General features: G+C 37.1%; 1 protein-coding gene across 2 annotated transcripts in view; it reads right to left on the bottom strand.

The window, feature by feature from the left end:
• Window positions 1-1163: 1163 nt before the first annotated feature.
• Window positions 1164-21942, bottom strand: part of GRB14 (growth factor receptor bound protein 14) — a 122078-nt gene continuing 101299 nt past the window's right edge. For both annotated transcript variants that reach the window (XM_061135192.1, XM_061135193.1), the window contains 8 exons: window positions 19135-19245; window positions 18848-18943; window positions 12332-12412; window positions 5860-5976; window positions 5696-5768; window positions 5466-5553; window positions 3098-3191; window positions 1164-1799 (listed from right to left, as the gene is read on the bottom strand). In XM_061135192.1, the coding sequence (XP_060991175.1) occupies window positions 1653-1799; window positions 3098-3191; window positions 5466-5553; window positions 5696-5768; window positions 5860-5976; window positions 12332-12412; window positions 18848-18943; window positions 19135-19245 (807 nt within the window). In that variant the 3' untranslated portion in view covers window positions 1164-1652. The remainder of the gene's footprint in view (window positions 1800-3097; window positions 3192-5465; window positions 5554-5695; window positions 5769-5859; window positions 5977-12331; window positions 12413-18847; window positions 18944-19134; window positions 19246-21942) is intronic.

Genomic DNA, 21942 nt, shown 5'->3' with positions numbered 1-21942 from the left:
GTCAAGTGTGTTTACCTCTTACTCTACTATTTAGAGATCCTGTGTATCATCCAAGCCTTTGTAAGACACCAAATCTATCTCTTTTTTTATGGTGTTTTTAAGATTTTTATTTATGTTTTGATTGAAGAATAATTGCTTTACAGAATTTTATTGGTTTCTGCCAAATATCAACATGAATCAGCCATAGGTATATCTATATATGGACAGATCAATCTTTGATAACATCAGATTTGTGCTCTAAGTTTCGGTGTTTTAAGAATTAGGTTTGAACTGGCTAAAAATAAATTGACTACTTTTAAATTCTGTCAATAATTCTTTTCTAGTAACAGCTGATTTTATTAGCATTTTGTGAATGTTTCAGATGCTCTATTACTAAAAATGTATAGCTTTTATTTAAAATTAAAGTATGCATTTTTGAAATATTATTCTTAAAAAAATCTTAACTTTCCCACAATGTTTTACAAGGATCAGAGCAGATGGGCAACATTGTGTATTATGTTAATTTTTTTTGCTGTTTAACTTCTCATCCTTTTTTAGAACACTGAATACCCTTCTCACAAAAAGTAGGAAAAATAGAGATAGAATCCCAACAAAAGCTTTCTATATGGTCTCAGGGAGGTGATAAGGGAGGCTGGTGTCACAACTTTCCGAAACCTTTGTCTTTCATACTGATGTTGCCAAGGTAAGAAACGGAAAAGGGGGTATGAAAAGAGAATAGCTTGGATTTACCTATTTGAATCTTAATAGATTTTTATATCTTTGATTTTAACATTTTGATCAGGTTAATGATCTAGCTGTATAAGGATCTAAAGAACCTTCTGAAAGTTACAGCATGGGGCAAATGGGAAATATTACTGTGAAAATGTTACACTGTCATAAATTTATATGCCATGAGAAAGCATGTGCAAATTATCTAAATCCCGTCTACATTTTGATCATTTTCTTAAAAATAGGTAGATAGTCACAGTCAATCCTTAAATAAATGAAAAAAATGCAATAAATAATGTCACTGATAGGTACAATACCAGTGTAAATATTATGGTATAATTAATAATTTAATATGTAATAAAAGTCATTCTGAAAAATCAATATATTTCAAAAAAATTTCAGCTGTTATTTCAAAATATGATTTGATCTTAAGGTTATAATAAACTCAGAAAATATACAATTCAAAATAGTTTTTAGTTTTATTAACAGGTTGCGAGTAGCTTCTTTTAATTGATAACTTGAATTTTTGTCATACTTCTTAAGTTATAAAAACAGTGGTATAATTGAAATTCAGTCCACAAATAATTCATTCTGAGCCTCAAATTTTTTTCACATTTTGTGGTTGAGAATTCTAATGCTGCTATAGTAAATAAGGACAGAAAGATGTCTAAATTATGCATATTTGAAGAAAATATTATAATAATGTAAAATCACACAAGAACACACCAAATCATTTTTTTCTGAGGTTTAATTTTAACTAATGAATTTTTAAATGATGAAGGTAATGTCAATCCAAATCTTGAATTATTTGTAATGTACAAACTATTTTTTGTAATTGTAGGTGAAATAGATTATTTTCACCATGGCAATGCCTTCACCCTTATTTATGGTCTTTTTCTTGAGTTATTTTTCCTCAACAGTTTAAGAAGTCACTTCTGGTTTGGCTAAAGTGCAATCCTAGCACAATAATGTTTCAGCTTGCAAGGAAGAACGCCCTTATTGAGTTGATAGAACTCCACCAACTGGATTAGATCCGTAAATCTTGTATGTCCATCATCAAGAGTGTGGAACATCTCACCATCATCTTCCACCTGAAACAGGAAAACCAACAAACCAGTAAGAAGGGAAAAAAGTACTCAGAAAGTCAATCATGTTCTATTGCACACTGCATGTTCAAATGCCAGAACTGACACATTTATAATACTAAAGGACAGTGAAAAGAAGATTTTGGCACATCCACTTCTTTTTTGTAACTTTACTTGCATCTAAAGGAAATATCATCTGATCCCAAGGTACGGTGTGGCTCTACTTCCCGTATCTTTAATTCTCTTAACGTTCTGTAGTTAGAATAGTAGGACAAGTCTGAATCAATACAGTACACAGTGAGAAATCTGCACTATTTAGTGTAGGAATAAACAAAAAATTTTGTTATGCCTACCCTCAAAAAATAATTTAAATTTCTAATTGCTGTCTACCTAAACCCTCACTTTGTATATTTAAAAATGAATATCCACTGGAATTTGTATCAGTAAATTGATTCTGGAGCAGTCAGTCAAACATTATGTTAATGGAATGACAGGTTGGTTTGGGTTTTTTTTCCCCTTTGCATTGAGATCTTCGGGCATTAAGCAATTCATAACTTGCCAGGGATGTCACTCACATAATCAAATGCAGTCAGGAAGAAACTTCATATGGATTGGATAATTTCAAAAAGAGTTCATTTGAAAAAAGAAAACACTAGCAACTTAGCAATTTCATGTTAATACTTTCTTAAAAGTAGACTGGATCTCTGTTCCACACAATCTGGTTCTAATACACAGATCACATGCATACATACATGCACGCATGTGTATACACACACACACACACAGCAGAAGCAATAATAACAACAACAACAACAAATCTCAAAGCAAGCTGTGCCACCTGGAAGCAGAATTACATTTTTAAAAGGTGTTCAGAATAGTTTAAATAATGATCTCCAGTGCTACAACACCTGCTTACATATCCATAATGATGATTATAAACAAAACTACAAAAAAACATTTTTGGGACAAGAGAGGAGAACGGGCTTAAAGATAATGGTTTTTAAACAACCACTAGTAGATTTCAGGAGAAAGAATTTTCAGTGCCCTTTTAATAATAGGTGGCATGGGGTCTATACAATATTACCAAATCATATTTCATGAGAAAAGGGAAATTTAATTTTTACAATTCCTGTATTTCTTATATTAATTCAGACTCATAAAACCATTTCTGCCATAGTTAACTCTAGTCAAAGCACAAGCTCCCATATTATATTTAATAAAAGAACCAAAGAAAACTAAAGTCTCCAAAAGCTTATGCATTAAGATCATCTCTAATACACGAATAAGAAATCACAAATACTTACTGGTATAATTTGAAAGTGCTTTATTTTTTGTCCATGACTCATTGACAGTACAAAAGTTTTGGGGTTACTCTGACTATCCCGTACCAAGAAAACTCTAAAGAGAGAGAAGGAATTTCAATATTTTTCTATATTTATTCATGGATTTCATAGAAAGATAGCCTATATCAAATCCAGGAAGTATATTCCTAAATGTAGCCAGAGTTTTCCTTTACTGTGTATTCAGTGATGGGATTATCCAACATGGTAAACAATATGGCATGATATACTCTAATACTAAAAAACTATCATTGGAACTAATTTAATTTTAATAGGATAAATACACAGTCATTTGTCAGATTTTTTCCTCACAATAACCAATATAAAGCTATGCTGGCATCAACAATTATTGCCAAGTCCTTTTTCCAGTGGGAAGTTGGATAATCATATGCAACTCTAACATATTGTTTCTTCTGGGTCATGTAAGGTCCTGCAGAAAGAAAATTTTTAGAATTAAAAAATTTTAAACCCACTCTTCTATACTGGATACTTTTTTTTTTATTCTGGTTCCTACTATTACATACAACTGAAACTGAGAAGTGAATATATTCTAAAAAATCAATCGTGAAATCATTTATTAAATGTTTGAGCAAAATATTTTTAGTAAAAGAAACACCCAAACAACATTTACTTCAACCTTGAAAAGGGTAGCATAAAGTCTCTATAACAAGCTAGAAAAACAAGACACGTCCTAATGGCCTAAGAAAAATGTGGCCAGGCGTGGATTCTTATTAACTGGCAACTCAGTGCATCACCATCTTTGTAATAATTGCTGGCAAACAGACTGTGCCAATAGTCCCCACTGGTGACTCCAATACTAATCTCACTCTGCCTGGGGAAAGACAGCCAAATGTGAGCCATCACAGACGTCTGACAAGATTATTCATTGCATCTGTGCTGTGTGATTCTGACATTACATCTCTGGGAGATGGGACAAAAGGGAGTCTGACAAGGGAATGGTCAGTCAAGCTCTAAGTCTCGCCCCATTCCTGGTTTCTGAGTGGATCAACACTACCCCCTAGTGGACTGCCTGACTGCATCACATCTTTCCAAAAGGAATACCAAAAACCATTTTTTAAAAATTAAAAAACGTAAACGTAACGATACTCTCATTCTTTATGCAGTTATGTCATTCAATTAAAAAAACTGGGCTCAGAAATAAGGAAAATTATAATCCTCCAAGATATTTTGACAATTCTTTGTAATTTATTTCTTTTATTGGTCTTATCAGATGGTAATTCCGCTGATTGTTCAGATTTAATCTAAAAAGATCTAGTTCCATGCAGAGTATATTGAAATCTTTTCTTATTTAGAGTCTACTGAAATGCTGACTTGCTATTAATAATCTTCTACATGAAAATGCATTTTTGTCCAAATGTCTATATTAAATCACCTTGAAATCTTGCCATCATCTTAATCCAACCCTTGAAGATATAAGATCCCATTGCTGCTGCTGCTGCTAAGTCGCTGCAGTCATGTCCGACTCTATGTGACCCTATAGAGAGCAGCCCACCCATTACCACTTGTTTAAATTGATGCTGGTTTTATTTCCCATCCAAACCTCAATACAACCTCCTTCATTTGTACTGCATTTAGGAATAAAATTCAGCTAATATTATATTATAGGAAGTATCTATAACACTGAGTAATTTGAGAAGAACAAAATTTTTTAGACTATAAATCTTGCATAATAAATTTTCTGCTTCTCCTGTGTCTTCTATGGTCTCCCACTAAAAGATAACATGAGAAGAATCAAAAAGTACTATTTTCATAGGTTTATATTACTTGAAACTGTTAAAATTTAGAGGAAAGAAATGGGATGTAAACAGAAAAACATGGCATAATCTAAGTACATAAGAAACAGCTTTTTACTTTACTTTTATATTTTACTTTAACACACCCTCCATCAAACTTAAAAAATGTGTAACATGTAAGATGTGGTTCATGGTTTTGTAAGATGTGGTTCTGTCATGACACAAACCATACTTTGCCACCGTACTAATCAATTCAAATCAAAATGTTGACAGGCCAAAACGTGTTCAGCTTTTGCCCCATCAATTAATATCTGAGATGCACAGAATGGCAAAATATTAACTATCACTGTTTAAGACCAGAGAATCCTATTCAACTCTTTTCTTTATGGACAAAGACTATGCAACCACTATGTAACAGGTATTGTCTAGGTATTGCTAGGATTCAGCGGCAACCATCCTTACAGCACAAAGTCACTTCTTTTCATTGAGCTGAAATCAAAACTCTCTCTGTGTGTTGAATAAGTAATTGCTGATTATAGGAGAAATCAAAAATCAGTGCTATTCAAAATCTAACTTACCCATCCACTAGACCTTGCTGAATAATTAATCGCTGAGCTTCCTCTCTAGAAATTTTGTGGTGAAACCATGGTTGGGACCGGTGGATAGCTGAAGAAATAAAGTGGGGTAATACAAGATTTGTTTGCAATGATCACAGTCTAGTTACATGTACTCTGACCCTCGCCCCTCGGTGACTACGTCTAAATGCAGCCTTCCCACCCAGCTGGCCGCAGTGACTGCACAGACATACCCATGTTTGTGGCAGAGCTCTGTGAAGACGCGGTGGGGCTACCGTGACTGCCCAGGCGTAAACATCCTTTTTTCTGCATAAGGAAGTGGGAAACAAATTTCAACTTTCGGGGTGAAACAAATTCAAATCATAAACATTTTGAAGAACAGGAAGCTAATCTGTACCCTCCAAGCTAGTCCTTCTTCAACTGCAACGGAAAGGGCTTCAGTGGGATTTTCTATAACTCTGGTTTTCTGGCCTGAGAAGTCCATTGCTACCAGGGAATTCTCTGATATACTTCTCTGGAAAAAAGCACATTTTTTTTTACCTCGAAAATACCTTTGAAGTTACTTTTCAGCCTTTTGCTGGCAATACATTTCCATTTTAGGATATGGTTCCAAAGGTAACTAGCAGGAAATTAAAAAGTTAACAACACATATTGAATAGGAAATGATGCTATAAAATAATCTATTTAAGTAGGTTACACAGTTATTTGTTAAGGTCACTGAATTAAGAGAGATTAATAGCTTTCAAGGTAAGTATGTCTTTTTCCTAAAGCAACCCTGTATCTTTGTATTCATTTAAGCAGAAAAATACCAATTTACAAAAAAATAACCCTTCATGTGGCTAAAAATATCCATCACTTCCAAATTCATCCCTCTGTTATGCTTTGAAATTCATCAATGATTATTTAAATGTTAAATCTACCTACTTATAAAACAGCTTTTATTAAGATTCAAGATACACTAAAGCTATAATAGACTGACTTACATTACTTCTTTAGAACGAAACAGTACTCATATTTTATAATAAACCAATAACATGTATTTTAACAGTTTATCACATCAACTTTCCTCTATCTTAGAAAATGAAATTTAATGAAATAATTCAGATAACTCCATAATACTAAAATTTCTATGATTTAGTATGCGAATGTTTTTTCATCTTGTAGGCATAAACATGGCAAAATGAGAGTTGCAAAAATTAGTCTGAAAGACAAAAGAACCAATACAAAAGGAAGACATCTTTAAATAATTTTAAACAAGTAAGAAAGTCATCTTTGCCAATTACTTTTTTTATTCATATTCTCTGACTGTGAAAATGAAACATCCAAAACATGGACCTTATTTTATTTTTTCTTTGTTTAGGACTCTAATTCACAACCATCTTTCTTAAAAATGTGTCATCTTAAATAATGTATCCCCAAAAAAAAAAAGTTGATAACTCTCCAATTACAAGTGTCACTCGGTTTATAGAAATCAAAAGACAAAATATCCAAAACCAGCATGTGCATGCATGTTAAGTCACTTCAGTTGTGTCCATCTCTTTATGACCCTATAGATCACAGTCTGTTGGATTATTGAAAAAGTGAGTGAGTTCCAGAAAAACATCTATTTCTGCTTTATTGACTATGCCAAAACCTTTGACTGTGTGGGTAACAACAAACTGTGGAAAATTCTGAAAGAGAAAGGAATACCGGACCACCTGACCTGCCTCCTAAGAAATCTTTATGCCAGTCAAGAAGCAACAGTTAGAACTGGACATGGAACAACAGACTGGTTTATAATCAGGAAAGGAGCACATCAAGGCTGTATATTGTCACCCTGCTTATTTAACGTATATGTAGACGATATCATGAGAAATGCTAGACTGGATGAAGCACAAGCTGGAATCAAGATTGCCGAGAGAAATATCAATAACCTCAGATATGCAGATGACACCACCCTTATGGCAGAAAGCAAAGGGGAACTAAAGAGCCTCTTGAGGAAAGTAAAAGAGGAGAGTGAAAAAGTTGGCTTAAAACTCAACATTCAGAAAACTAAGATCATGGCATCTGATCCCATCACTTCATGGCAAACAGATAGGGAAACAATGGAAACAGTGACAGACTTTATTTTTTGGAGCTCCGAAATCACTGCAGATGGTGACTGCAGCCATGAAATAAAAAGATGCTTGCTCCTTGGAAGAAAAGTTATGACTAACCTAGACAGCATATTAAAAAGCAGAGACATTACTTTGCCAACAAAGGTCCGTCGAGTCAAAGCTTTGGTTTTTCCAGCAGCCATGTATGGATGTGAGAGTTGGACTATAAGAAAGCTGAGTGCCGAAGAATTGATGCTTTTGAACTGTGGTGTTCGAGAAGACTCTTGAGAGTCCCTTGGACTGCAAGGAGATCCAACCAGTCCATCCTAAAGGAAATCAGTCTGAATATTCATTAGAAGGGCTGATGAAGCTGAAACTCCAATACTTTGGCTACCTGATGCAAAGAACTGACTCTTTGGAAAAGACTCTGATGCTGGGAAGACTGAAGGCAGGAGTGGAAAGGGACGACAGTGGATGAGATGGTTGGATGGCATCACCAACTCCACTGAAATAAATTTGAGTAAGCTCCGGGAGTTGGTGATGGACAGGGAAGCCTGGCATACTGCAGTCCATGGGTCACAAAGAGTTGGACACGACTGAGTGACTGAACTGAACTGAAGTGAGACCATAGTCCACCAGACTCCTCTGTCCATGGGATTCTCCTGGCAAGTATACTGGAGTGGGTTGCCATTTCCTCCCCCAGAGGATCTTCCCTACCCAGGGATCAAATCTATGTCTCTTAAATCTCCTGCCTTGGCAGGTGGGCTCCTTATCATAGTGCCAACTAGGAAGCCCATAAACCAGCATGGGCAATGTTTAATAGTTTTTCCCCACTGGTCATTAATAGACGAGCAACACACACAAAAAATGGATTTCCCAGATGGAGCCAGTGCTAAAGAATCCACCTGCCAATCCAGGAGACACAAAAGAGATGCGGTTCAATTCTCGGGTCAGGAAGATCCCCCAAAGGAAATGGCAACCCGCTCTGGTATTCCCGCCTGGAAAATTCCATGGACAGAGAAGCCTGACGGACTACAGTCCCTGGAGTTGCAAAGAACCGAACATGACTGAGCACGCGCGCACACACACACACCACACAAAAAAAGGAGTTTTCATAGTAAAGGATGAGCCAACATACACCTGGAGACTCCTGGCTTGAGGCCATTTTGCCTCTCTCTCCACATGGTTTCTGGCATATCCTGCTTCGTCTAACAGACTCCAGTCAAATGTCTGCTCGAAACAAAACTTGGTTCATACAAAAATGGGAGGGGGGATCATTTATTTCTGCGTTACACATCCCACTTTGTTAGCATTTATTATTTCCTCTCAAAACCTTGCTCTAGTGGTCCACAATCTTATTACAGTTCATCTTTATTTGTGGAGATCCGGCGTGCAAGTTTTCATTTGTTACAGGAGTTTTTGTAACTGACAGCTGCTCTTTCCAGACAGATGCTGTCTCTGTAATCTCTATTTGCTGTCACACCTTACTTTGCCCTTCTCACCCCATGATCTCCTGTGCTGGGCTGTGGACCAGTCAGATATACTTTTGCTTTGCCGACATTAATGAAAAGCTTCCACCTGCCCAAGCCACAGAGTAACTAATCTCAATCATTATGATAGCTTTATCCACATAACATCTCTGCCTTCACATGCCAAGATGGCCTCTGTAATCACAAGACTCTGACAACATAAAAATACCATTAGGAAAGAAAAATAAACATAAGCAGTTGTTCTTAATTCATTTCTCATTTTTCCCCTTATAGTATGACAGGCTGAAATGTAAAACAAGATCCCATGTTCCATAATCACTTGACCTTAAGTAGGGAGTCTACAATACAAATAAGTATTTTCATTTGCTACATTACTAGGCTAGGGGAACACACAGAAATAGAGCAGATGTTTCTACTGAATGGCAGGTGGTAGATGAAAAATTAATAGTTTACCTTTGGTGGACAAAGAAATGGAAGTGAAGCAAAATCTGACTTGAACCAAAAGGTCATTTTCAGCTCAATTTCTTTCACATAGGAAAGCGACATTGTTAACATTCAGAATCAATGTATTTCTCAACTATTTGTCCCTTTTTCTAGCTCTTCCATGTGGTGGATAAACAGGACAAGCCCGAAAAATAAAAGTCCGTGATTTTAACAGCATGACTCTCTTTAAGAAAGAAGGAGCCTGAATACACCCTCCATTATCCGGATCATCCTTGAGATCAGATCCAAACACTTTTGAGTGAGGCTGGGGCCTGAAATGTTTTTCAGGCAGCTTAGCTAAGCAGCAACTAGTTAACTACTTAGTCTCTGCCACTCCAGGGCTTCCCTGGTGGCTGAGATGGTAAAGAATCTGCCTGCAATGTAGGAGACCCAGGTTCAATCCCTGGGTCAGAAAGATCCCCTGGAGAAGGGAATGGCAACCGACTCCAGTATTCTTGCCTGGAGAATTCCATGGACAGAGAAGCCTGGCGGGTTACAGTCCATGGGGTTACAAAGAGTCAGACACGACTGAGCAACTGACTTTCACATAAACATGCAGTGCAGGCCATCCTCTCATCAGTATCATACAGAGCCACGGGACATCAGAGGTGTAATCATTTCTACAGATCACACAACCACCCTCCCTTATTTTATACTGCAGGACACCAGTGACTCAACCAAAGTCACACACTTGGTGAAAATAGTGACAGGCCCTCTCTAAGGTTCTTTTCTGTACCACGGGATGGGAGGTACAGGGGAGAAAATGGCAATTTGGAATGTCTAGCTCAAGGTCAAACATGAGAAACAATAAATAAAAACTTCAGTTGATTTGCTTCTCCCATCCCCTCATTCTGGCCAGGGTCTGTCTAACAGATGTTCCTTTAAACGAATTCCTTTTTTTGTCCTAAAAAAAGACCAAATATCTGCTTCTTGAAATATCTGCTGATGATTCTCCTTTCAAAGGCTGATGGGGTAGCTACTGTGTGCTATATATAGTTAAGATGTTCATTATGGTATGATCATTTTTTTCTCATTTCCCTTCTCAAAATGAATCCCTGGAGAAGAAAATATTGTCCCTTAAAACTATAACAAAATTAGGAAGCTTTTCCTGTTGCTCCTTGAACACGGTACCTTGATGAAAACCCACGGAGGCAGGTGAGGTCACTGATTTTCTCATCTAGAAATTATCCTGGGATTCTGTATAGATATCAAAGTAAACAAAAATGCCTCCCCAGTCTTCTAGGTTTCCTTCATGAAAATTAAGAAGAGCTGAGATGCCATTTTGTCTGATCATGTCAACTGCCATACAGGACTAGATCCTTGTCCTCATCACAGAGGTTTAAACCTCTTGTCCTTGAACCCCTGTTTACAGCCGAATTCAAGACTCAAGGAGTGTCTTTTATTATACAAGGTGCCGAAAAAATAAAGCTACATTAACGGAACTGTCATAGATATAATGATCAACAGTAGGATCAGTTTCAATGGAAAGAAGCAAGAATAATACTATACTTGTATATTAATGACAATGATGAGACTGGAAAGGACTTATAGCATTTTTTCCCTGTGATTAAGAGGATACTAAATAATAATTGCCTCCAAATCATGGCTGCTATTAACATGCTCATCCTAATAACTTTAGACTCTGAAAGAAATTTAGAAGGATTTAGAAAAGGATTAAGATAATAAAATTCATTATTCATATATACATGAATTAAAAGATTAGGGTAAGGTGACAAATTATAAAAATTCTCACCTTAAAGCTACTGCTTTTATAAAAATTCATTACATTCCTTACTTTCTTATTTTAGAGCTAAAAAGTAATCGATATAAAAATGAAAAGTTACTCTTCCTTAACTTAAAGCACTATAACTACAGAATTGGAATTCTATTTCCATATTAGTCTATCAGGATACATAATTGACATTATTTCATGCCTCATTCCTAGAACTAAGCGTTTTATCTGCTATGTTACCACGTGCGAAAATGCACCTCCCTTGGTCACAGCCATGAAAAGCATGTTTTAACCTAAGCGTAAATGCAGCATGTTAGCCAATTTGTCATACAAGCTCATACGTCCAAATTTCCAATATACTCAATAGTAAAGAGCACAAGCAAAAACAGCAGAACATAAACTTTAAGTTCAAAAATAAATTTCTTGTTAATGCACAGGAAATTAAAATTAGGTCCCAAAGACGGGGAAAGATGTATCTGTGTATAAATATCCAAGTGCCATTTAGGATAAACTTGTGAAGCGGTGCTAGTCTTAATGTAATGCACAACCAATATTTTGGCTTGCATCTTTTGGGTTTCCTGGAGAGCGGTATGTTTTTCAAGGACCTGAAACTTTAAAAATATTATTGTTAGAAAGTCAGAATGCAAAAGAAGTCACAGGCTATGATAATCCCAGAATTAATATTTAAATAAATAAACCTACAATCAAATCAATAATTAAGAAATATCTACACTCTCAAGATCAGTGTTCTATAAAATATTAAGATCTAATCCTCAATGTAATGACACACAATGACTCTCATAATTCTTTCAAATATTTAAAATTTTTCTTTAACATAAAACATTATTTTAAGTGACTACTTAATGTATGCCCCACTATGTGATTTTATCACATACGCTGCAATCACACAAAATCCAAATGTAAATAGTTTAATATAACATGATGGTAAGAAGCTGTCCAAAAGTTACTTTACTTGACAAAAAAAAAAACAGGAAATGTATTGTAATGCACATTTATAATGTAACATGATTGCAAATTAATGTAATGTAAATATAAAATAAGATGTAGGTTCAAAAACTTGGTCCTTACCATGGGAGATATACTCTGAGAACTGTAGCCACTTCTGCCTTGATATGGATGCATGTAATTCTGGTATAGCTGCATGCCATACTGCAGAATAAATAAATAAAAACACAGTCCCACCACTTTTACCACATACATAACTTATGAAAGTCATTCATTATACATCAATATAAAAAAATAAAAATTACAAGCTTTCATTAAAACAAATAAGTAAAGCAACCAAAAGTTTGAAAGACAAAATTTGATGTTCTAAATGGGATAGTTTAAAAGAGTGGTTTTTATTGGGACCCACACTTACGTTCTAGCTCACAATACAAAGATCTGGAATTGACATGCCTACTCATTATTCTTAGTGTCAATAGCACCAAAACTACGTGGCGTGGTATATCACCTAGTGATAAGAGAGCTCACTTGGGAAGTCTTCCTGAGTTTATGGTACAAAGACTCTGAGAATCTGACACACATCCTAAGGAGAATTGGGTAAAATTTACCATAACTCTTCAATGACAAATTTACTATAACTCTTCAATGACTGATTGATGAATTGCACTGTTTTTTTGTAATCCACAAACTTGATCCTATTTTGGAGATTCCTGGCACTGTACCATCCCTCTGGTAACAATACTCTTAGGCTATTGTTTAATTTTTGACTTTAAGTTCTGGGAATCAAAATGGTAGGGCATCAGGTTGATTTCAGACAAAGGGTCATGGCATACAATGTAAAGAACAATAGATCAGAACTATACAATCTTTACTTTCAAGAGGTAGCATCATAAGAACCAGACTGCCAGGCTACGATAAGAAAGTGGGTCTGGATTATAATTGGATTATTAGTTTGAGAAACACTAAGAATGTCAACTGCCATGGCCAAACATCTTACAGGAGCCCCCGTCTAAAACTGGAAGATAACCCCCTTAGATTTAAGTTACTCCCTTAAAAAAAAAAAAAAGGAAGGAAGGAAGAAACCAATGGAACAGATAGGCTTATCTTTTTTTCTGCTACCCTCTATAATTCTCTCCATTTCATGGAGCCATTATGAACTTAAAAGTAGGTCCTATATAAAACACTTTGAAAAGACACCATGGAAACCAATATTACCCTTAGGATGAATTCCATTTAAACATTCCAACAGAGCTATTTCTCTACTAAAAACTATTTTCATGAAAGCAATTTCAGCAATGTGGATATATTTGGTAATTAGGCAGAAAGTCAGAGGGGGGCGAGGGAAGTCACTGTGTTCAAGATTTTGCTTTTAATATGAATACAAACCTAGAGTCATTTAAAATTCTCTGTGTTGACTTCTTTATCCAATTATTTCCCAACTTCTAAAAGTTATTTTTTAATTTAAGGTTTGATTGACATTAATAGGATCTAATGAAATTTATTTTAAATCAACTCTAAGCCTACAATGACTTTAAAAAGAAGACAGAGGAGCTTAATTTCTAGTCAAGTTCATTTTGAAGAATATATAATAGACTCCAACCAACACTTTCACAAGTACGTGCTGCCTGGACACCTTTTATTCACCTGTAGTGAAAAGTCTGCCATCTACTAATAAGACTGTTTTCTTCAAAGATGTTCTATCCCCAATACCCCCTGGCTTTGGGAAGTTGCTTCTGTGCTGCTGAAGTCTTTAGTAGGCAGTTAACTCTGTCCAAGAGGTAGGGCATGGATCACCTTAATATTTCCCTGTCCTGTGGAGGGGCAGATAAGGGACCAAAATATGTTAAAGAGTTCTAACTGAAGGGAAGGGGAAAAGACACCATACCTGGGACACTCTACATGAACAAATCTCCCTTTTCTAAGTCTCTGATTTTTTTCTGATTCTACATGGAAACGGAATTTCTTCAAAGAGAATGGGAATATTTCTGTTTGTTGCTACATGAAGAATTTACATGTATATATGAAAAAGAAAGGAAAATAAAACAAGAGGCCAAAATTCTTGGGGGAGACTACATCTAATAAACAGCATATAATGGAAATAAGAAGGGTACTTCTGGTTGAGCCAACATAACATAGACTAGTCTTCCCCTGCTCCTTGCTGATAAACTGTGGAAATAACACAACAGACAACCAAAGGAGATGATCAAAAGCTACCTCTAAGCCCAGGTGAGCCCAGCTGCACCAGCCATGGGGATCAAATCAGCAGCTCATTAACAAGCTGCCAGTCCCCTGTTAGAGAGTCTCAAATGTGTCTGTGCTGGCAGGCTCAGACTTCCTGTAACTGATTATTTTAAACTGTAAAACAGATCATATCACTTTCCTGTTTGATTCCATGGTGGTTTCTCATTGGCTCCATGCTAAAGGACTTCACTGATGCTGGCCTGTATTTCCAGCCTCATCTGGAAAAGCGTTGCCATAATTGAAACAAACAGGGAACATGGATGTGGTAGCAGAATAATGGGCCATATATGTCCACATCCTGGAACCTGTGAATATAATACACCAGGCTAGCTGTGTGTGTGTTAAGTCGCTCAGTCGTGTCCAACTCTGCGACCCCATGGACTGTAGCCCACCAGGCTCCTCTGTCCATGGAATTCTCCAAGCAAAGATACTTGAGTGGGTTGCTAGGATAGCTGGCAAAGGGGAAATAAGGTTGCAGATACGATGAAGGGTGTTGATCAGCTGACTTTGGAATGACATGATTGTCTTAGATGATCCTTGTGGATCCAGTGTAATCACAAGGGTCCTTATCCAGAACCAGAGCAGAGAATCAGAAAAAAGGGAGCATGGACTCAGCAGGATATTGCTGACTTTAAGGATGGAGGAAGGTGTCATGAGCAGTCTCTAAAGGCTGGAAAGTGCAAGAAAACAGATCCTCCCTTAAAGCCTCCAAAGGAGAATGGAGCCCTGTTGACACCTTCTTTTTAGGCCAATAGACCCACTTCAGATGTCTGAATGACAGAGGTGAAGGATGATAATTTTGTGTTTTAAGCCATTACACTGGCAGTAATGTGTTACAGCAGCTATGGAAAACTGATACAACACAGCCTCTTTAAACTGGGCAGCTGGGACCTGAAAGAGACTGAGAAAAGTCAAACAATAAGGAGATACAATCTTCCAAAAACTGAGCATTCTGGATACAAAAAGAACAAAACTTTCAGTATATTTCATCATTTCTCAGACAGACATCTGTTTTTAGACTAACAATCTGTATTATAACCTATGGCATCTTATATTCACTGTGGACCAAGCAACTTGCCATTGCCTGAAATTGATGGGATTAAAAAGTCATTAGCATCAAACCTTGCAAAGGGATTGCCAGTGGCTAGAAAGAATCTCACAGACCACGGCAGAGCACTCATCTGCCTCCGCTAAGCTCTTGAAGGCACAGAGCTGGACAATCTGGGGAAAATATAAGTATCCATGACTCTGAGATGGAAATTATTCAGAAAGTCAGATTTAGAATATGAAGAAGTTTCATGAATACCTTAACTAACTTATTTCATATATATATATATATACATGTATATACATATATATACATGTACATACACAAAATTGATAACTTCAACAAAAATGAGAAGTAGGTCTACAGGCCTAAATAAATCTAAATACTCAAATGAAAATAAAAATCATAAGTGATGTGAAACCTCACATAATTTTATTGGCATAATTCTTATCTTTCTAGTTCCATAAAAATAATGGAGCATCCTAGTAAGATCAATGGCATGTTAGAGTCACTGAAGGACTATTTAAAGGAAGTGGGTTTACCACCTGCTTCTGTGTTGGGTATTTGAATCTGAGTCCATGAGAAGGGAGAAAGTCTTGCTAAACAAGGTTGGAAGGTATCTCCTCAGTCAACCTAGCTAGGCTTCCAGAGTTCTGATGGAAGGGGAGAGAAAATCAGAGACCTTAAGATATTTTCTCTACCATAACTGTGATGGAATAAAGTCTTTCAAACAGTGCCAGCTTCTTTATCTGTGAAAGGAGGGGACGGGATGAAGTCAGTGGTTCTTAATCAGGTAGACACTTGGAACTCAATCACGAACTCAGGATCCCCGAGGATGCAGCTGGGCCACGGAGCTTCAGAAAGCACCTCCTATGATTCCAATGCATGTCTCTGGTTACCAAATTACTACTGCCTTGACTGGTTGGTTTCCAAGACACCCTAAAGTACTTCTCTCTTTTTCATTTTGTTTGTTTGTTTTACATTTTATGACAATGAGAGCAACATAGAAGTGACTAGGGACTACTTATCATGAGGATTTCAAAGAATTAGTAATTATAAGATTTGCAGAAATCAAAATCATGACAGCCATTTTGACAATAGACTTATTTGAGAAACAAACAAATCTCTAATAAAAAGGTAACCATAGTGACTTTCTGCCATAACACAAAAGGAAGAAAATTTCACAGTTAATCCAAGCTTTAAATTACTTTTAAACACTTGCTTCTTACCACTTCACACCCACTAGGATGACTATCTTTTTTTAAAAAAAATAGAAGATAATACATGTTTGTGAGGTATGGAGAAGTTGGAATTCTTATACATTCCTGGTGGGAATATAAAGGGGTTTAGCCTCTGAGGAAAACATTTTGGCAATTAATCAAAAAGTTAAACATAGAATTACTATATGCCCAGCAATTCCATTTTTAGGTATATGCTGCTAAGTCACTTCAGTCGTGTCTGACTCTGTGCAACCCCATAGACGGCAGCCCACTAGGCTCCCCCGTCCCTGGGATTCTCCAGGCAAGAACACTGGAGTGGGTTGCCATTTCCTTCTCCAGTGCATGAAAGTGAAAAGTGAAAGTGAAGTCACTCAGTCGTGTCCAACTCTTGGCGACCTCATGGACAACAGCCTACCAGGCTCCTCCGTCCATGGGATTTTCCAGGCAAGAGTACTGGAGTGGGGTGCCATTACCTCCTCCGTTTTAGGTATATACATATATATAAAAAAATAAAAACTGTTACTCAAATAAATATGTGTATAGACATGTTCAAAACAGCACTATTCACAACAGTAAAAGGTAGAAACAATCCAAATACCCATCAATGGATAAATGGATAAACAAATTGTTTATTTAACATATATGTGTATGTTAAACAATGCACATACAATGGAATATTACTCAGCCATAAAAAGAACAACATACAGACACAAGCTGCTACAACATGAATGAACCACAAATTATGCTAAGTGAAGAAGCCAGATCCAAAATGTCACATATTGCATGATTTTGTTTGTATGGTGGTTTAGTTGCTAAGTCATGTCCAATTCTTTGTGACTCCATGGACTGTAGCCCCCCAGGCTCCTCTGTACATGGGACTCTTCAAGCAAGAATATTGGAGTGGGTTGCCATTTCCTTCTCCAGGGATCTTCCCGACCCAGGGATCAAACCCAGGTCTCCCGCACTCCAGGCAGATTCTATACTGACTGAGCTACTGGGGCCCAAAAACATGTGCCACCCAATGTGGGGCCTGAACCCATGACCCTGAGATTAAGAGTCGCATGCTCTACTGACTGAGATAGCTGGGCACTTTCATTTGTATGAGATATCCAAATTGGTAAATCCATAGAGGCAAAAGATGGTTGCCAGAGGCTGGGAGTAACTGCTTACTGGGCACAGAGTTTCATTTTGAGTGAAGAAAATGTTTAGGAATTAGACAGAGGTGGCAGTTGCATAATATTTTGAATGTACTCAATGCCCCTAATTTGTTCATATTAAAAAGAGCTGATTTGGTTAATTTTATGTTACATGTATTTTACCTCAATAAAAAAAAAAAAGGAAAAGGACAGAACATAAAACTTTCCTCCAAGCCTGGTATGACAACTACTAATTCTGATCCTGATTATTCTGCCCTTCTTAAAATGAAATGGGTGAAGTTTTATAATTATAAATTTAAAGTTGTGCTAAATTTACTAGCATACAAGTTTTGAAAATACATGTGCTTTCTATACATCCAGGAAGGTATCAGCTGTGTCTCTCTTCCGTACCTACTTTCAGAACATTCTTATTCCTTGTCAAAATGCTTGCCAATAAATTCTGCTTATGGAAGCTATAATTCTTACTTAGCACAAAGGTGAATATTTGAATAATAGAGCTACAGTAAAATTTATAAAATAATTTACATTAGACTAAAAAGCAATTCACACAATACTTCAATAAAACATAAAACAACTACAGTAAACATATCCAGGTGGGCACATTTTAAAATACACTTTACTTCGAATTGATGACAATGTTTTTAAAATGCAGACTTAGTAACAGACAGGAGAAATTTCAGTCCGTTTTACTGGCTATATATGTAACACTCTTACCAAACAATAAAAATCAGAACATTTCTAAAAATGGAAGACTCCACACACACACAAGATAAATGCATTAGGTTCTACTCTGGAAATGTTTATCTTTTAGATAAAAAATAAAATACATGCATGTAGTGGTGGTTATTTTTCTTTTTCCTCACATAACCACACAAAATCAGAGTGAGTCTTCTGAGCTTTGAAATCCAGCCATTTTCAAACTTTGGTGGTACCCCCAGCATTTAACAGAAAGTCCCGCCTGCAGCGAGATTACCTTAAGCAATCTAAGCGCGGTCACCCAGCACATCCTGCTCTGCTCTTCTTCCGCGCAGAGCACTCTCAGGTCCCGGGGCCCTCCCGCTTGGTTAGGCTAGAAGGCCACAGCACATTGTTTATCGTTAATGCATATCTTGAAGGTAACACCTGTTGAAATAAAAGCCACTAAAATTCTCCTATATATAAGAGAAAGCTGTCTCTTCTTAAAAGAAATTAAAAGAAACTCAAGCTTACCTAAAAGGCTGAGGCTTGCTTTATTCATCTAGCAAAATATTAAGCCTGTACCTTAAAGCAGAATCCATAGTTCGTCGGTGCTCCATGTTTTTTTTTGCCTGCCAGTGACACATAAATATCACTATTGCCAAATTCGCTGAAAAACTGCAAATGCCGTGGTTCCTTAAAAAAATATACATGTGTGTGTTGACATGGGCACATATATTTTACACTGTCTTTTGTATTTCTATTATATTACATAATTTATACCTTGGTAAACATTATCCCAAATAATGTCATAGAAACAAAAGGAGAGGAAAACTAAGTCACCATATCCTTAGATAACCAGGAGCTGGATATGAGATTATTTAATTTAAAAAGAGGTGACCTGTTTACAATTTAACTTCCAATATACCAAAAAATGTATCTCCATATTTAAAATGACTCGCTTTAACCACCCCTTCAAGGAATTTGAGGGAAAGAAGAAAGACAGCAAAGATCAGCTTTTGAAAATGTTTTCTTTATCTGGGTTTCAAATAATGGTAGTTCCTCAAAGGGAAAAAGGGTGGTTTAAGCTTCTGCAGCAGTAAAAGAAAAAACAAAGAAACAGATGATGATCCCTGCTTCACTGAGAAATGATCATTCCTCATGTTTGTGTACTGGCTCACACACCACATCAAGCAATGAAAGAGGCAACACCACTACCTTCTTTTACAAAAGCAAGGGAACCTGTACAGATAAATGCAGGGAAATTACCTGGCAATGGAATGTGTATGATATTCAAGGCAAAATGGAATCATGAAGGGTTATTTTTTCTCTGGGAAAGCCATGAGATTTAGAGTTGGTCATGGGAAATCTGGGTCATACTCTTCTGTGATAGGTTAATAACTTGGAGAAATGCTTAATTCTGGGGTTGAATGTATAATCAAAACTGAGCAAAATGCATTTGTTCTTTAAAATCTTGCTACTAGCAATCTCAGACCTGCAGTATCAGCAGCACCTGGGAGTTTATTAAAAATGGAAAATCTCAGGGCCCACCCCAGGTCTGCTGATTCAAAACCAAAATCTACATTTTAACAAGAACCCAAGTGATTGTATGCACTTAAATTTGAGAAGCAGTAGTATTCTTAAAACAAAAAGACAAAGAAGAACATTCAGCAATTTGAGCAATCCATTCAAATCCAAATCCAAAAAAATTCAGTCATTAGACAGTAGACTGGCTATCCCATCAAGAGTTTCTGTTGTATGCAACTGTTTCTCTGCGTGTCACTGTTCTTTAGGCACTTTAACCCAATGAATGAATATCCCAACTCCATGAAACAATGAAGCAGAAAAGAAAATTGTTAAAGAGACCCAGCCTAGGGTCCTGGGAGAAAGGAGGAGGAGGAGGGAGAAAGGTACGCTCACTGGCATGGCCTTTAAAACTTTATTCCTTGATAGAAACTTTGCTCATAAAAATGTCTGATTTCTATGAAGATGGAATAAAACCATTCCTGCCCACTGATAGTGTAGAAGTCAGTGTAGCTGAGTCATTTGGATGTAAGAAAAAGGCAACTCAAGAAATACTGGAAGGCCATGAGAGGCATGATCAGCTTCTTCTCTTGAGTTTTGTTCCACTAGTTTGGGTGGCATCACCAACTCAATGGACATGAGTGTGAGTAAGCTCTGGGAGTTGGTGATGGACAGGGAGGCCTGGCATGCTGCAGTCCATGGGGTCACAAAGAGTTGGACACGACTCAGACTGAACTGAACGGAACTGAAGTGCAGACATATCAAGGCTTACAACACTGTAAGACTGCAGGCTGAGCTGGCATGGTTAGCGAAGCTATGCATGCACACGGGTACATAATGGGGGGAGGTGGACAGCAGGGTACTTAGGTATTTCTCTGTAAATGTAAGTCACAGCTATACCTCCAAGGCTTGCAAAAGTGTTTATCCAACTCCCATGCAGCCTACATCTTCACAAAGTAAAATAAATAAGACCCTTCTCATAGAAAAAGGGAAGGAAATGGTCACTTTGCCAGGCAGGTATGCCATATTAGACAACCTACATGATTTGTATCAAGATCACAATCCTTGGGGTTATCTAATATATGGAATTCCTTTTTTGAGGGAGAAGGTAAAATCATTTTCATGTATAAACAATGGAACACATGCTCATTAAGCACAGGCTAGAGAGAAGACTGGGCTTCCCTGATGGTTCACAGGTAAAGAGTCTGCTGCAATGCAGGAGATGCAGGTTCAATCCCTGGGTTGGGAAGATCCCCTGGAGGAGGAAATGGCAACCCACTTCAGTAATCTTGCCTGGGAAATCCCATAGTCAGAGGAGCCTGGCGGGCTACAGTCCACAGGGTCTCAAACAGTCGGACGTGCATGCTGTGTGCTAAGTCACTTCAGTTGTGTCCGACTGTTTGCGACCGCATGGACTACAGCCTTCCCAGGCTCCTCTGTTCATTCTCCAGGCAAGAATACTGGAGTGGGTTGCCATTTCCTTCTTCAAGAGTCGGACACAACTTAGCTAATAAACAGCAGAAAGAAGGCTATCACGTATGATGCCTAGCAAAGTCAGACACCACGCTGAGGAGAGCTAAAGTATGCCCTGAGAACAGAGGTTTGATACTTGTAATGCCACCCAGCCAAGGGGGAACCAAGGCGAGGCTAAGAGCATGGCTGCAACAGATGGAATAAGAGCTGTCTTATGTAATAGGTAGGAAAAGAAAGGAGCCGGGTGAAGTAAAAAGATAATGGGCAGTGTGGATTTTCATGAGAAACCAATTAGAATTCAGGAATTGAGGAGATACTATCATATCTTCCAGAGAAGAATCACTGGACAGACAGTGAAAGAAACACAGTTACTGGATTTAGAATCTACTTTTCTCC

Source organism: Dama dama, chromosome 33 (assembly GCF_033118175.1).
Source record: "Dama dama isolate Ldn47 chromosome 33, ASM3311817v1, whole genome shotgun sequence".
In the NCBI taxonomy this organism is placed as follows: domain Eukaryota; kingdom Metazoa; phylum Chordata; class Mammalia; order Artiodactyla; family Cervidae; genus Dama; species Dama dama.
The sequence above is the reverse complement of the archived record's forward strand: the minus strand, read 5'-3'. Positions and strand labels throughout refer to the sequence as shown.